The 15,332-nt window shown below is 36.0% G+C and overlaps 1 protein-coding gene and 1 long non-coding RNA gene across 2 annotated transcripts; one reads left to right on the top strand and one right to left on the bottom strand.

Moving 5' to 3' along the window:
- Positions 1-230: 230 nt before the first annotated feature.
- LOC141435160 (allergen Tha p 1-like) lies at positions 231-4,657 on the bottom strand. Its single transcript, XM_074097758.1, has 2 exons — positions 4,528-4,657; positions 231-712 (listed from the first exon to the last, which is right to left on the bottom strand). The coding sequence occupies exon 2, from the start codon at positions 704-706 to the stop codon at positions 323-325; it is 384 nt and encodes a 127-aa protein (XP_073953859.1). The 5' UTR covers positions 707-712; positions 4,528-4,657; the 3' UTR covers positions 231-322.
- Positions 1,606-4,377, top strand: LOC141435170 (uncharacterized). The gene is made up of 2 exons (XR_012452124.1): positions 1,606-4,009; positions 4,163-4,377. It is a non-coding gene; the product is annotated as an uncharacterized lncRNA (long non-coding RNA).
- Positions 4,658-15,332: the final 10,675 nt, after the last annotated feature.

Genomic DNA, 15,332 nt, shown 5'->3' with positions numbered 1-15,332 from the left:
TGGCACCTTTGTGCTACTAATCTTATATAACACCCCATTAATTTGTCAAAAAAATATATTATGAAAAAGAACAGGTAATTTGAAACGGATATAAATAGCTTGAGCTTTATGTGCATACACCATAGATCCATTCATAAACGTTCGAGATAACAGCATAGCTTTTCCTATAATAGATTTTTAAGTCTTCATAAGGGGGTACAATTTAAAGTTTCTACAAAAATCAAGCAACATGATGGTAAAATTACGTTTATTACAAACAAGGAAAACCAATCTCAAAACGTCCAACAGTTTCAGTGCTCCTTGGAAACATCAGTTCCCCTTCCTACGCCTTGATCTTCTCAATCTGGTCCTTGTACCTGCCTTCATAGATGTGATCAGGGTCGTACTTCACCGACAGCTCCTTCCACATTTCAGGACGTTTGTTAACAAGATGCCTGATAACCTTATCTGATCCCGACTTCTGTTTTTCCGTGCATTTGTTGCACTCATTTTCCAAAGCATCAGGCAATGTATCTTTAAGAGTTTTCGCGTCAGGAGTACAACGACCTTTGTCCAGAAGACAGTCTATGTAGGCTTTGAGGAGACGCTGGGATTCCAGGATTTCGTCGATGTTGATGTTGTCCCATTTGTCAGTGTATTTGTTCTGCGGACGTCCAAAAGCCACGGCCACCAGGCACGCCAGAGTGAAGACCAGTAGGAGTTTCATGATTATCTGGAATAAGTTAAAAAGAAAGGTATCATTACTGGCACTTTATTATAAAACTAAACTACATCTGCGACATAATGAAATCAATCTGTCAGTACGGACTTTTTTGACCCCGACGCAAAAAGTTAGAAGTTTGACCGCCATGTTGTTAATTCATGACTCCCAAATGGATGGACCGATTTAAATAAGGTTTTGACAATGTCGAGGGTCTTTTAACTATTCCAAGTTAGAGAATTAACATATTATTTAAATTTAAGATAAGAACCTATCTAACAACGTTTACGGTAACAACCCAAAGGACACATCAGATTTTACGAGCACATTCTATCTATGATGCAAAGGCAATGGAGAAATTGTGTCATTATGAAAGCTTTAAGTTTATTGATAAAGCCACTAAGGTAAGTAAAGTCAAGAGATTGCGGCAAAAAAATCTTCTAGGATATGGAAACAATTGGTATTGTTCTGCAGCTGAATGAGCTAGTGCTAGTGGAACCAATAATCTTTCCCAAACTTTCAATACAACATAACAAAAACTGTAAAGTCGCATGAGACGATGTGATCACTGTTTATCATGGTTTCAATGCCCACAGCGCTATGTGATAATGTCTCATGGTAATTATTCTCTATTGTTTATTGTTTCAGCAGGAACTAATTACAGTAATTTAAGGCTCGATTGCGTGAAAATATGATAAACATAGAACTTATTTTTTGTTTTAAAAAAAGAAAAATAAACAATCTTGAAATGACTGTGTTTATATCGAACTACTAAACAATAAAAATGCGAAAATTTGTGGGTCCTTGTGTAACTTATACTTACAAGTTTTTATTACTCTTTTATACTAAAATGGCTGGATAAATTTCAATGAATGTGATATGAAGAAAGGTCTAAAACAAGCTACCTTTAATTATGAATTCTCAATCGCTATGTCCAGATAAGTGCAATTTTGAACCTTAACTTTTCGAATGACGTAAATGTACCACAATGAACAGTTCTGTCATTAGCCTTTATGCACCGTGTGCGATCTTCTATTATATCTGCACCCTTGAATAATGTTTAGTTATATATACGTTTAGTTATACCGGGTGGGCCCTGTAACAGGAGCAAAAAATTAAAACACAGGTTCTGCTACTCAAACTACTTTAGTTCTGCAACTATCAAAAATTAAGTAATTTCATCATTATCACAAAACACAGATAGTTCAGAAGTCAATCTCCTGTATGTACTTCACTCTTCATACCTACGCTCGGCGGTCGCTCTAAGGTTGTCAACTACGGCTTATGCACCAAAAAACTATCGTGGTACCTAGTGGCACTCGTATCTAGTTGTTTGATTTATTGTTGAGAATGAAAAGGGAAGAATGTAAATATAAATTAATAACTAAAATATTTTAATTTTGAATGTCATTGTTTATATTAAATTTGTCTCAGAAAATATCTTGCGATGATTTCGTTATTGGCGAAATTCACGATTATTTAATTTAAACAACCGTCCACTGAACAGTTATAATAACTTTTTTTTTGTTGGTCCATTATTACACAAAAAAGCTCACAGACGCGTGTCTCATGCGGATGGCACTCGCGCTCGCGTTGGTCCCAATTGGTCCGAGATATCGTGTCCGTGAGCAGTGTCTATGTGTGCGTTGCTCGAGCGCACTTGTATGGATATTGACTTCTGAACTATCTGTGTTTTGTGTTATTATGTTTATTCCAAACAAATTAATTGGTATTTTCAATGTACGGCATCCAATAGCCTAAATGATATCGCCTGTCACGTAACAAAATGACGGATTTCGCAATACATTGCTTGTCCAATTAAACTTTAAACTATAATAAAAATCATAATACAAGTTATTTTCAAAAGTTGTAGATCAAAATTAGCTCAGGATTAAGAGTGGAAGCTGTGGTTTAATTTTTTGCTCCTGTTACAGGGCCCAACTTGTATATTATAATAGAAAAAGATGGAATGCGAACTTTATTCGCTTCTACCTATCTTCCTTATTTATCAACACATAATGACAGCAGTAATAGAAATCCGTCGCGGATGGTCCAAAATAGAATGTTACTAACGCGATACCACTCACGAGGAACGAAGTACAACTATTCAGACACAACTAGATATACTACACAGCTGTAAGAATTATAGTTGGAAATTTACAAGATGATACGTTACTGGGTGCTATTTAGTCGCTCGCGCATGTCGGTAACGGGTCAGCCGCGCGCGACCATGTGTGGTCGCCGACACGGGGCACAATTTCTCTATTCATTGCGTCGTCAATACGCTCACCATACATTATTAAGTTAGTAGCACATGCAATGTATTGTAATATGGCCCGCTACGCCGCCTGTCGCAAATACTCGTGACCGAACTGTGTACGTCTAGCCAACAGACATCCAATCTAGATAGACTCAGAAACACAAGTACCTATAAGAAAAGAGCTCGTGATATTTCTTAACCCCCGACGCAAAAAGGGGGGTGTTATACATAAGTTTGACACCAATGTCTATCTGTCTAAAGTGTAGCGTGAAAAGTACAATCTTCCTCTATTTTTGACGCGCAAAGTCTAAAGTAAGGTATACCTATTTGCATTTGTTTTAGCTAAGAAGGCTAATGAGCAAGAAAATTAGCCGATGTAAAGAGATAACTGCTGCTTTTAGACTCTTTTAATATTCCAGTGAATCAAAGCGATACCAATTTTGAGAGCTGAGATTTTGCTTCGAATTGTTTATTTTAATGATATTGTCTGTGATTGCGGTATACGGAATCACACGAAGGCTATTGACGGCTTGAGAAAATGTGTCAATTAACACTTGTGCAACTTGTGCACTTGTGTAACTTGTTACATATAGGTATATAACTATCCATAACCAGATTTTTCTTTTGTTTTTAATTTTCCAGAATTTTACAATTTAATGTAGCGCAAACGTTTTAGGTACTGTTGAATACTGTTGATGACAGTACCTAGCGGTTTTCCTGTTTTAGTCAAATGTTGTAAATCTGATCAGTTTTCATTGCCTTTGTCCATGATTACTACCGGAACTTTATGCACTGTTCTACTAAGAATATCAGATCAATGCAACTTGGTACAAAGTATTGATTACTGGAACTATTACAATATTCCTGAGGTCGTCTGGTTTGGATCGAACATTACTCTACACCGTGTTATTTTTGATTTCTGTTAACTTTTACCGTGCAGTTTTTATAGTTCCTTCAATTACATATTATACAATGCAATGCAGTACCATTAGTTAGAAACGATTCGAGGCGGTCTTTTTTGTAATATAAAATATTATTTAAGTTAGCTAGTAGATTTATTCATCATCATCCCAGCCTATATACGTCCCACTGCTGGGCACAGGCCTCCTCTCAGAACAAGAGGGCTTGGGCCATAGTTCCCACGCGGGCCCAGTGCGGATTGGGAACTTAGATAGATTATACATAGATTATATAGAACTTAGGTAGATTTATTATTTAGTAGTAATTAGCTCTTAGGTATATGATTGTATTTTCTATAAGTTTATATTCTTAAATATTTTTTTCCCTTAGTAAGATTGGTTTAATGTCAATTCGAGATAAATACTATTTTAGTAACAATAATTTATCAAAATGAAACCAATACGAAACAACGCACATGACATTCTAGCAAATAATAAAAACCTTTCACTTCAATTTATTTAACACTGGTTGAAAATTCCCTGATTACTACAACACATTGTAATAGAAGACTTATCTAACTTAAAACACGTTGATTAGCTATCTAGTTATTCAATTGTTTTACCGCAAGCAAAATGCATAATTGCAAGTAACTAACACTGCAACTCACCGTTGTATAGCTCGTTTGTTTATGCTGTGATGCCTGATTCGCTGTTAGATGGCATTTATACTCAGGATTAAAGACGTCATCGACACGATGAAACTGCCAGGACTAAGTAGGCATAGAGGGACAATGGAATTTCTTCACGCGGAAGGTTTCAATTAAATAATACTCGTTAACATGGTGGGATTCCTTCCAAGAGGTTAGGGGTAAAATCGTACTGTTTTTAAAAAGTATTCTTATTCTCCTTGTCGACCCAGAATGGTTAGACTAAAGCAATAACTAAATATTGTTATGCAAGGGTGGAAAGTTACTGTTTGGCGCGAGTGGTCCAAAAGAAGAATCGTAAGCGTAGCTGAGGGTTTCAAGGCAAGAAATGCTAAGTAACTTAACAGCCAAGCAATAAACAAATTTATCACTTCATTACAGCGGCAAAAATTGTAGACGGAAGAAAAGAAATTGAGCATAATAAGTAAATGCCCAAATCTGTTTTTCTCGTTCACGGCATCGCTTCCATTGCAGATTTTTTTTATCCCGTGGGAATTTCGCAAAATACGTCATACGAGTATTCCTCATCTTCACAATCAAGGGAATTTCTAGTCATTACACATACTTACCTTAATTTAAAACAAATATTACCTAACTAATCTTGGCAATATTAACTAAACTATTGTCTTCCTGGTTGTCCGTATTTTTTGCGGATAGTGACTTGATAGCGACGAAGGAAATTAAATAAATAAAAAAATGTAAATTACTGTAATTGTATTTAATTAATAAAGTACCAACGAAAGTACCAACCACAGATGGCAGTAACACGATTTATTAGAAAAGAAAAGGTTATTTCATAAAATAAGCCTAACTTGACCTAACAAAATTTAGACCAGAAATAATTTATAATAATTCAGTAAGTTTCCTTCTATGAGTAAATTAAATTACATCTGATGTTGCAGTCATAAAAACGTTGTTATACAAGTATCCTACGTGTTAATCGTAGATTATGATTTTATTTGTATGCCATATTTCATTCAAATCCGTTTTAGCGCGATATTAAAGATATGAGTAACGTGTAAAAAAAAATATTACAGAAATAGATTAACACAGTAAAAACATAAATAGGATAAGAGAACAATTAGAGACGTTGCGCTGTAGTGTGATGCAAAAGAACTCAGCTCAGCATGTGCCGTAGCCCTGTAACCAGAGCTGTAGCGCTGGTTTTCAGCTGAACCCCGGTTTGTGCACCCACGTAACGGAAACGCATAATTATTGTTGGAAAAGAAAAAAAATGTTTACATAAACATGCATCTATGACGTGTTCGGCAGCTGAAGTCGTGCCTTGGGTCAAAGAGCGAGTTAATTATTTAAATAGCGGAAGATAAATACATATATGTAGAATCATAAAATATCGCAGGCATTGCTCCATAAAGTAATTCTATGTTAAGATTGGTTTTTTGGAATCTTTTTTGTATTTTTTATTTCAATTCCAAATTTTTACTTTTACGGTCATCCCGTAAAACCTAAATTGAAAATACAAACTGAAATATAGATGCACAGAAAAACCAGAAAAATGAGACCAACACTGGGAATCGAACCCAGGTCCTCGGTATTCCGTACCGCGTGCTATACCGCTACACCACTGTTGGTCAACGGCACAGACACGAATTTCTCCTATGCACCACATATCTCAGCTTGTTTGTTTCTTATTTAGCCACTTAAGCAGTGACGCTAGCGACATCTATGCCGTAGCCCTCATCGAGAAACTTTCGGCATTCCATTGGAACTAACCGCTCACCCGGACAAGAGATGTCGTTATAGGAGAAACTCGTGTCTGTGCCGTTGACCAACAGTGGTGTAGCGGTATAGCACGCGGTACGGAATACCGAGGACCTGGGTTCGATTCCCAGTGTTGGTCTTATTTTTCTGGTTTTTCTGTGCATCTATATTTCAGTTTGTATTTTCAATTTAATTCTATGTTTATGACCATCATGCTTCTGATTATTTATTACCTGGACTCGTAGGTCGTTAGGTATATGGTTTGCGTAATTTATCAACCTTCTTGATTCATTTATTTTGTATAAAGAACAAAAAAGCGCCAAATGCGACCGGGATTACAGCGTAGGGACTCGAACTACCTACTTAACCTCCTGAGTCCTCGTGTACTTTATAATACGACAAATATTTAGCATTAAGTTTTGATCAAGTATTACTTGTTAAAATTACAAAAAAAAAACAATTCAACTCATAAAAAAAATCAGGAACGGTTCAACTAATAGTTTTGGTATTTTCGGAGAAAAATCGAAACTAGTCGGACCGGTCCTGACTTTTATTTGTGAGTTGAATTGTTTATTTTGCCACTTACAATTACCACTTACAATTAGCAATTTAAGCCCTAATATTTGAAAAACTGTTCCCCTGAAGTGAAAAATAGTCTTATAATGTTTTTAAAAGATATATCCAACTATATATAATACCCCATAGTACAGTGTTTGGACGAGAAGATATCTCGATACCTGTATATTGGTTGTAATGTGTTCTTGGAAAAAGCTTAATAATAAAGGATAAGAAATTACTCAGGCCTAATCATTTACCATTATAGTACAGTTACCAGCATCAATGCAAAACAAAAGTGCATAAATATCTGATACTACTCTATTTCTACAGCCGATAGGACGTGTCAGATATATTTACATGCTCCGCTACTGCACCTATCACTAATGCAACACCTGATGTGACTTGGTTCTTGGGCATGATTAACAGCTCACTTAAAGTAATGATAACCATCATTTAAATGGGTAAGTGCCATTATTATTTAATCGTAATAGTGCCATTATAATTTAATCGTAATTGTATGCTAAACGATGGGCAATGTATTGAAGTTTCTGGAAAAATCGCCTAAGTTGTTAGAAAAAAACTTAGTTTGTAATTTATAAAATAATTACGTTTCTAGATGCGTATCTTGAAAGAAAAAAATATACTCACAGGACCATTCGTTGTCTGTTTGTCTGTCGATCCTGCTGTCAATACATGAGCGTGTAAACGATTTTTGACCTAAATTATGGACGGAACTGATACCAAATTTGGACGATATGGCGGATGTCTCTTAGCCAATTCATGAAATGGCGCCATTTCACGATATGCCTAGGAATTTCGTGATCTGGCGAATTTTATGATCGGACGCCGACACATACAAATTCATCTTATTCTTGTAAATAAGCATCGAATCAAGAAAACCTTTGGGGATGAGCATGACGTGTCGGCTAACAGTTATCACATACCATCAGTTGACCTACTTTACTCGTTTTCCTTCCTCATCCAATAAAAAAAACTCTACAAATAACTATTGCGGACCATTAAATAATACTACTCGCGAACTTAATTGTAAAATTACTTTGAAACAATCCTCAACCTTCATGAAGGCTTAGGTGACGGTTAATCTAACTTCGGATTTTCCCTGTGTTTCATCATTAACGGTTTTCTTAGAAAGAAAAACTTCATTCAGTTAATGAGAGAGGCTGTAATAGGCTATTATTGTGAGCAATGAAAGCCGGTAGCACTCCTCATAGAGTTATAGTGTAGGGCTAAGACATTTGGTTAACCTTCTGTGCTCTAGGTACGAAAAATATTTTTTTAATTTCCCAAATATTTACAAGTTGTGTTCAAACTTAAGTGTTGTAAACAATAAGACTAAAGAGGCGTGTCTTTATAATTCAGTTTAGCGAAAATAATAAAACATTTATAAATGTTTAAAATAAAGAAAAAAAATTGAGGTTGCAGTGATTTTTTGCTAACATATTATTGATGTTTATAACCTAACCAACGAAAAGTTGGAAAACCCCCGATTTTGTCACTTCAAAGTTCAATATCTCAAAAACGGCGGAACCGATTTTGATAAAACATATCTAAGAACCATCGCTAGAAAACCTGCTTTCAAATCGGTTCACCCGTTTAAGAGCTACGGCGCCACAGACAGATACACAGACACACATAGCGGTCAAACTTATAACACCCCTCTTTTGCGTCGGGGGTTAATAAAACAGAGTTTTTTTACTACAATATAGTAGTTTAAAAATAAACATTTTGTACTTCGTGTAAATTTTGTACTTGTACCGTAGAGAAAAATAACCACACTTATATTTTAAATGCGATTTAATTTATTAGATATTTTCAAGGTCTCGTATTGCACTAGAAATTTCACTGTAGAGTTCAGTTAAAGCGCCAAATTATAAAACAATATGCTATTCTAAGATCACTGCAAGGCAATTAGGATGCAGTTGCATAGTTGCAAGCGCCTGCGCATTGTGCAACAGTGCGGCGTGACCCCGCCTGGGACCTTTGACATTGCTTAGAATAGCTTGGTCACACCGCAACCTATGTATTAATATTATAAACTATGTTAAATTATTTCTTATCATTATATCTACACTAATGTTTACTCGCGGTTTCGCGCGCGTAAGTTATTAGATAGGTACAACAGTTGAATTTAAATTACGGGATTTAGAAAATTCCCGTGGGAATATGTATGTATTATTTCAAAAGTTTAGCTATCATTTCCAAATCCCGTGCAGCCATTCCAGCGTGAAGAAGTAACAAAACTTTGTGAATTTAAAAAATTACATCGTGGTTTTCATTGACGTACATTAAAAACAATTATGCCAAATTTAATGATTCAAAAGCCTAGTGGTTTTTATTTCCAGATTTTATTCCTTTTCCTTGGGAATATAGGGATAAAAAGAATCCTATGCGTTATTCCAGACGTCCAGCTATCGTACCGAGTTTCATCTAAATCTGTCAAGTCGTTTTGGCGTGAAGGAGTAACAAACACATACACACACGCACGCACAGAACATGCACGCACTCACAAATTTGAAAGTTTGTGGGTACGTGCATGGTCTGCAGTTACGTAAGCTGTGCGTTAACTTTTTGCAAGTCTCTTTCCCATTGTTCACGAAAATAATAATTAATGAACGGTAGAAGAATTTCCATGCTAATTTAGTTCTCATGTTAAAACTGGCCAAGTCCAAGTTGGAGTCGCGCACCGAGGGTACCCTACAAATTTGTAGGTATTTATGAATAAACACACACACACACACACACACACACACACACACACACACACACACAAATATCACGCCAGTATTCCCAAATGGGGCAGAGCACACGAAACGTTACCGCTTCAATGAAAACACTCCCTAAGTAATTGCGAAAATCTCGTTTTCCACAAAAGCGTACCTTTAACATTTACTTTTCTAAAGCTCGTTATAGTAGATTGTTCAACAAGGGACTAAAACAAGCCATAATGACATGAGATGTTTAGCCACCCGAGCAGAGCGAGGGTGGCAATAGTTCGAGTGGCATTATGGTTGTTTAGCCTCGCGTTAAACACTCTACTTTTCTCTTTGAATGCGAGGAAAAAAACCATGTTCTGTTCAAAATTACAATATTATTTTTTAATAACGGACGCTCGACTAATGGACGGGACATCTGTTCAAAATTGAAATAGCAAAAAAAATTTGCTGCGCGGTTTTTTCTTTTCTTTTATTATTTATGACGTGACCCTTTAAATGCTTGCATATTTAACCACAGTTTCAAAATTGAAAACTATTTTAAAACTAATTCAACTATGCATAAAAAATTAACTAATCCCTAATATAATTGAATAGATTCATATTCGAAATCATTAATTGTGTTTTACGAAATTAAATAGTGTTTTTTTATATTTTTCCAGTTGTCTTATGGAGGTTATTTCCACGCCCTAAAAATCCTTCATTCACAAACACCGTGATTGGCTCTTTAGGGGTTTCCAACGTAAATAAAAAAAAAGTAAATACTTTAATCCCTAGAGATTAATGAGGAGCTTTAGTCCCAATATGCAGAGACTAAAGTAACATTTTAAGAGCATGAGAAGTAAAAAAATCCAATCCTACTAATATTATAAATGCGAAAGTTTGTGAGTAATGAGTGAGTATGTTTGTTACTTCTTCACGCTGCATGGATTTCTATGAATTTGGATGAAATTTGGTATGTAGATAGCTGGACATCTGGAATAAAATATAGGCTACTTTTTATCCCGATTTTCCCACGAGACAGGGATAAACTCTCGAAATAACAACCGCTGAGCTTAGAGTAATGAAATTTGGGATGGTTGTTTTTAATGCAACGGCAATGAAAACCACGATGTCATTTTCGAGAATTCCTACGGGATTTTTGTGAAATCCCAGAATCTCAATTCAACCGCTGTATCTAATGATTTACACGTGCGAAGTGATAAATATTTAAACTACCTAAATAACTTGCATGTTTGCTTACATTATTGCTTGCACCTTTGCTTTGGGAGTATATGCTTGTTTCTTTTAGATGTGTATGGTTCACGAGAACAAAGCCGCGGGTAAAAGCTAGTATAGAATAATAAAAAAAACATACATACGCTCGAAAACATAACCCTCCTTCGGGCAGTGTCGGGTAAAAAAATTTACTTTATAAAGAAGTGTGTGGTGTCATCTGTGTTTTGGTCGCGGAAACTTCATGAATGTACGGACGGTAAGCCAATGATTACCCATTGATAATCATGATAGCTAATGCTTTTTAGTACTGGCATGACACGAAAGATGTCGCTTTTTTTCATTTTTGTTTTCAGCCGACTAAGTCACTTTTATAACTAAACATGATCTAGAAGTAGAGAAAGTACAACACAAAATAATAGTAATTACGTTTTTGGTGTAAAATGCTTGAACTCGACACTACTTTGTATAATACATATGTAGGTACCTACCTATGTTGGTTAATTTTTCATTCGTGGTTTCAAATTTGTTATTGCTTTAAGCAGTAGAGCACTCCCTGTAAGCAAATATTTACAAGTATGTAGAAGTTCTTTGAAAACGCGTTGATGTCTTTTCGCAGGTATGTAATTTAGAAGCACAGAATCTCAATTTTATTTTGTAGTAATGTTAACATGAAATACCTATTCGTACGCTGATACTCAAAATTAGCATCAAAATTCTCCGTTGTGGCACGAAAGAACCATGGTACGAGTAAGTCTTTTTGTGTCACAACGGAACTTTTTCCAGGAAATCGTTTTGTATGGTGAAGTTATAGGTATTTAATGTGGTCCAGTTTTTCAGTTCTGCACCCAGACATTGTTTTTTCTTATGAAATGTAATAAACAGACAAGGCCCAAAACATTCTAATTAGTATGTATGTATGTATGTATGTAAATACTTTATTGTACATAAAACACAAAAATAATACAAAAGAAAACAAAAAAACAAAAGAGTGCAAAGGCCAAAAGTAAGTCGATTAGATAACCAGAATGCATTTGACACATAGATTTTTTTGTTTATTATGCTGAGCGGGGCCCACTTTATACTCATCATCATCATCATCATCATCATCATCATATCATCATCATCATCATCATCATCATCATCATCATATATACTCATCATCATCATCATCAGCCTGCATACGTCCCACTGCTAGGCACAGGCCTCCTTTCAGAATAAGAGGGCTTTGGCCGTAGTTCCCACACGGGCCCAGTGCGGATTGGGAACTTCACACATACCATTGAATTGATTCGCAAGTTCGTGCAGGTTTCTTCACGATGCTTTCCTGAAGGAAACCGTAAACCCGAACCGTAAACCGTACCGTAACCGTAACCTCGTGGTAAATTTCAAATATAATTTCGCCTAATTTCGCACATGAATTTCGAAAACTCAGAGGTGCGAGCCGGAGTTTGAACCCATGATCCTCTGCTTCAGTGTGTCAATTACAATAGTATCTGTTTGTAATTTGTAACTATTCCTAATAAATAAATAAATAGGTCAAACCGCTAGGCCACCAAGTCTTTATTCAATGTTATTTTTTATTCTTTCCCTCTAATGTATTTTTATGTGTATCGAATATATGTATATAAATGTTTCTCTCTCTCATATTTTTCTTTTTACAATTAAACAAAAATTATAAAGATACAGCCAGTTAAAATTGTGCATGACGTAATGCCGTACGACACTGAGGCGCCACTACGAAACTCGCAAATCGAAGTTCGTATCGCACCGTCCCTTTCACTCGCGTATTAAATGACTTAAGCGTCAGCGGGACGGCAACATACGAAGTTTGAGTTTTGCACTTCGTGGTATAGGGCCTGTTGAGTACGGCATAAGGTGTCACGGACCCTCAATCCGGAACTTTAACGCGCTTCATATTCGTATTTTTTTTTTACAAAAAAAATGCCTGTCCTATATTTTCTGATAATTAACTGTAGGATTAAATATCCAGTGTGGTATAAATATTACTCGTGTGATGTCGGGTTAGAATTTCACCTCTCCATTTCTTCCGTGGATGTCGTAAGATGCGACTGAGGATATAGGTTTAGGTATACCGTGGACGACAGGCTAGCAACCTGTCACTATTGTACCGTTTTTGTCAAACTTAAAACCTAAAACTGCTAACAGTGGCTCCGAAGCGGTAACGTTTCGTGTGCTCTGCCTAACCCATTTGGGAATACAGGCGTGATGTTTGTGTGTGTTGTGTGTGGAATAAATATGAATAATAATCTTTTAAAAAGCCGTGGTGGCCTAGTGGTTTGACCTAGATCGCCTCTCAAGCAGAGGTTCGTGGGTTCAAATCCCGGCCCGCATCTCTAATTACATTTGAAATATACAACGAGCTTCAAGCGCTCTCATTCCGAGAGGAGGCCTGTGCTCTGGGATGATGATGAATACTCTTTTTACCGAGGCAACTATTCAATTACGCGTATTTATTTTCCACTCGAACATTGTGTGTGACGTCTTTCGTATTAATAATTATGATCGCACTGATTATTGTTTATCACCACCATCTCGACACGAGGTTACGGTATAATTATTTCTCAGAGCAAACTGAGGCGTCACGTACACAAATTTTAAAAGCTTCTGTTTAACTTATCACTTAAATTGTTATATAGGCGAATTTCAAACGCCATCATGTGTAGTTTTTCGTAATTTTTAACCCCCCGCGGAAAAAGGGATGCTATAAGTGTAACGCCTATATCTGTTTATCTGTGGCACCGTAGCTATCAAACGGATGACCGATTTCGATGCGCTTTTTTTAGATGAAAGCGAGTTTCCTTAGGGAGGTTCTTAGCTATATTTGATAAAATCGGTCCAGCTGTTTTTTAACCGCCGACGCAAAAAGGGGGGTGTTATAAGTTTGACCGCTATGCGTGTCTGTGTGTCTGTATGTCTGTGTGTCTGTCTGTGGCACCGTAGCTCTTAAACGGATGGATATCGAACTTTGAAATGTAATGTCAGGGATTTTAGAACTTGTTAGTTTTGAAAGTGGTTTATGTTGCCATTTGTCATAAAGTACTCATAATATTATGAAACGGTGTTTTCTTCAAAGTTGTTGTTAAACTAATCTAACCTTATCTACTGTGAACTGAAACAATTCGGTACTTAGCTCACCCGCGTCCTTATAATAGCTACGTTTATGCAAGAAATGTGTGTTCATGCAGTTCCTCCACCTTCACATTGTAAGAACATACACAAATCACACAAACCCATCTATCACCACCACCACACAACACTGACGCGTTTCAAACTCAACCAGAGCTCATCTTCAGAGCAACAAAACCGTTCACCACAACACATCTGGTAGCATGGTAAGCAAAGTAATTGTTTCAGTTCATTGATATCGACCTCCGCAAAATATCACCTGATTCAATCAATTATCTAATTTGTTCGTGCACTAATTTCTCTTTGGGTTTATGTAAGTAGTGCAGGGTTGCACTCTGAGAGAAGATTAAAAAATAGTGCCTACATAAAAAATATAAAACTAGACTGCTTGTATAATAATGGAAGTGTCCACAAAAAAGTACCGTTAGCAAAAAACTTGCTCAAAAAAGCCATCATCTAAACATTTTTTTTAATGTATGGCGGTACTTTGGCGTTATTTGAGGAAAAAATCTCTTAATTATTCATTATTCTCAGCGGAAGAATTCGTATCAGGAAGGTTATGCCGTAGGTTATTACTTTAAAACAGAGCATTGAGCAACATTATTTACATGTATCTCAATGCCGGTGACTCAGCCACCACAATAGTGTTATTGTAATAAACAGGTTGCATGCTTTACACAAGCTGCGTATTGTTTACCTAATTTGAGTTGTAATTATTATGCTTATACAGATTCTGATGAATAATTTAGTCTTATTTACAATTGACGTAAAAAGCGTATACGCGGTATTTACTAGGTAAGATTATGTGACGACTCTGTAGATTTAAAAGTAAAACTTATAAAAAAAAATTTTAATTGAACACTAAATTTAAAAGTTGCAAAATTACATACCTACACTGAAAAAATAGATTTGCTAACAGTAACAAAAAAAATTGTTGCTTGTAACATAACTTGAGTAACTATAAAACTAAGGCCTACCTACTAGTACCTAAAAGTTAGGTGATGTCTTTCAAAATCAGTTTAGCAATATTAGCATAACTTTGGTTCCTAATAAGTAAATTTTGGCTAAACGTCAAGTAGCCAAACTAGTTCAGCTATCCTTTTTTTGTCAGTGTACATTATGACTCCATTTTAAATGAAGTTTACGAGTACAAAGTTTCATAATACGAGTATTTACGGTTTCCATGTATTTTTGAACCCGCAACAGCGTCCGGCCAATAAGGATTTTTTCGTTTGTTTTTTCTTGTCAAAATCATTTTCTTGCTGCTGTCTACCTGTTGGCGTTCAGCAGAATCAATCGCAACCCTATATCGTAACTGACGTATAGCCCAAGCCGTAAAGCTTTCATTAAGGGGAATAATAAAAAAATAATAGCATTGTTGAAATGAAA

Source organism: Choristoneura fumiferana, chromosome 14, assembly GCF_025370935.1.
Source record: "Choristoneura fumiferana chromosome 14, NRCan_CFum_1, whole genome shotgun sequence".
NCBI lineage: Eukaryota > Metazoa > Arthropoda > Insecta > Lepidoptera > Tortricidae > Choristoneura > Choristoneura fumiferana.
The sequence above is the reverse complement of the archived record's forward strand: the minus strand, read 5'-3'. Positions and strand labels throughout refer to the sequence as shown.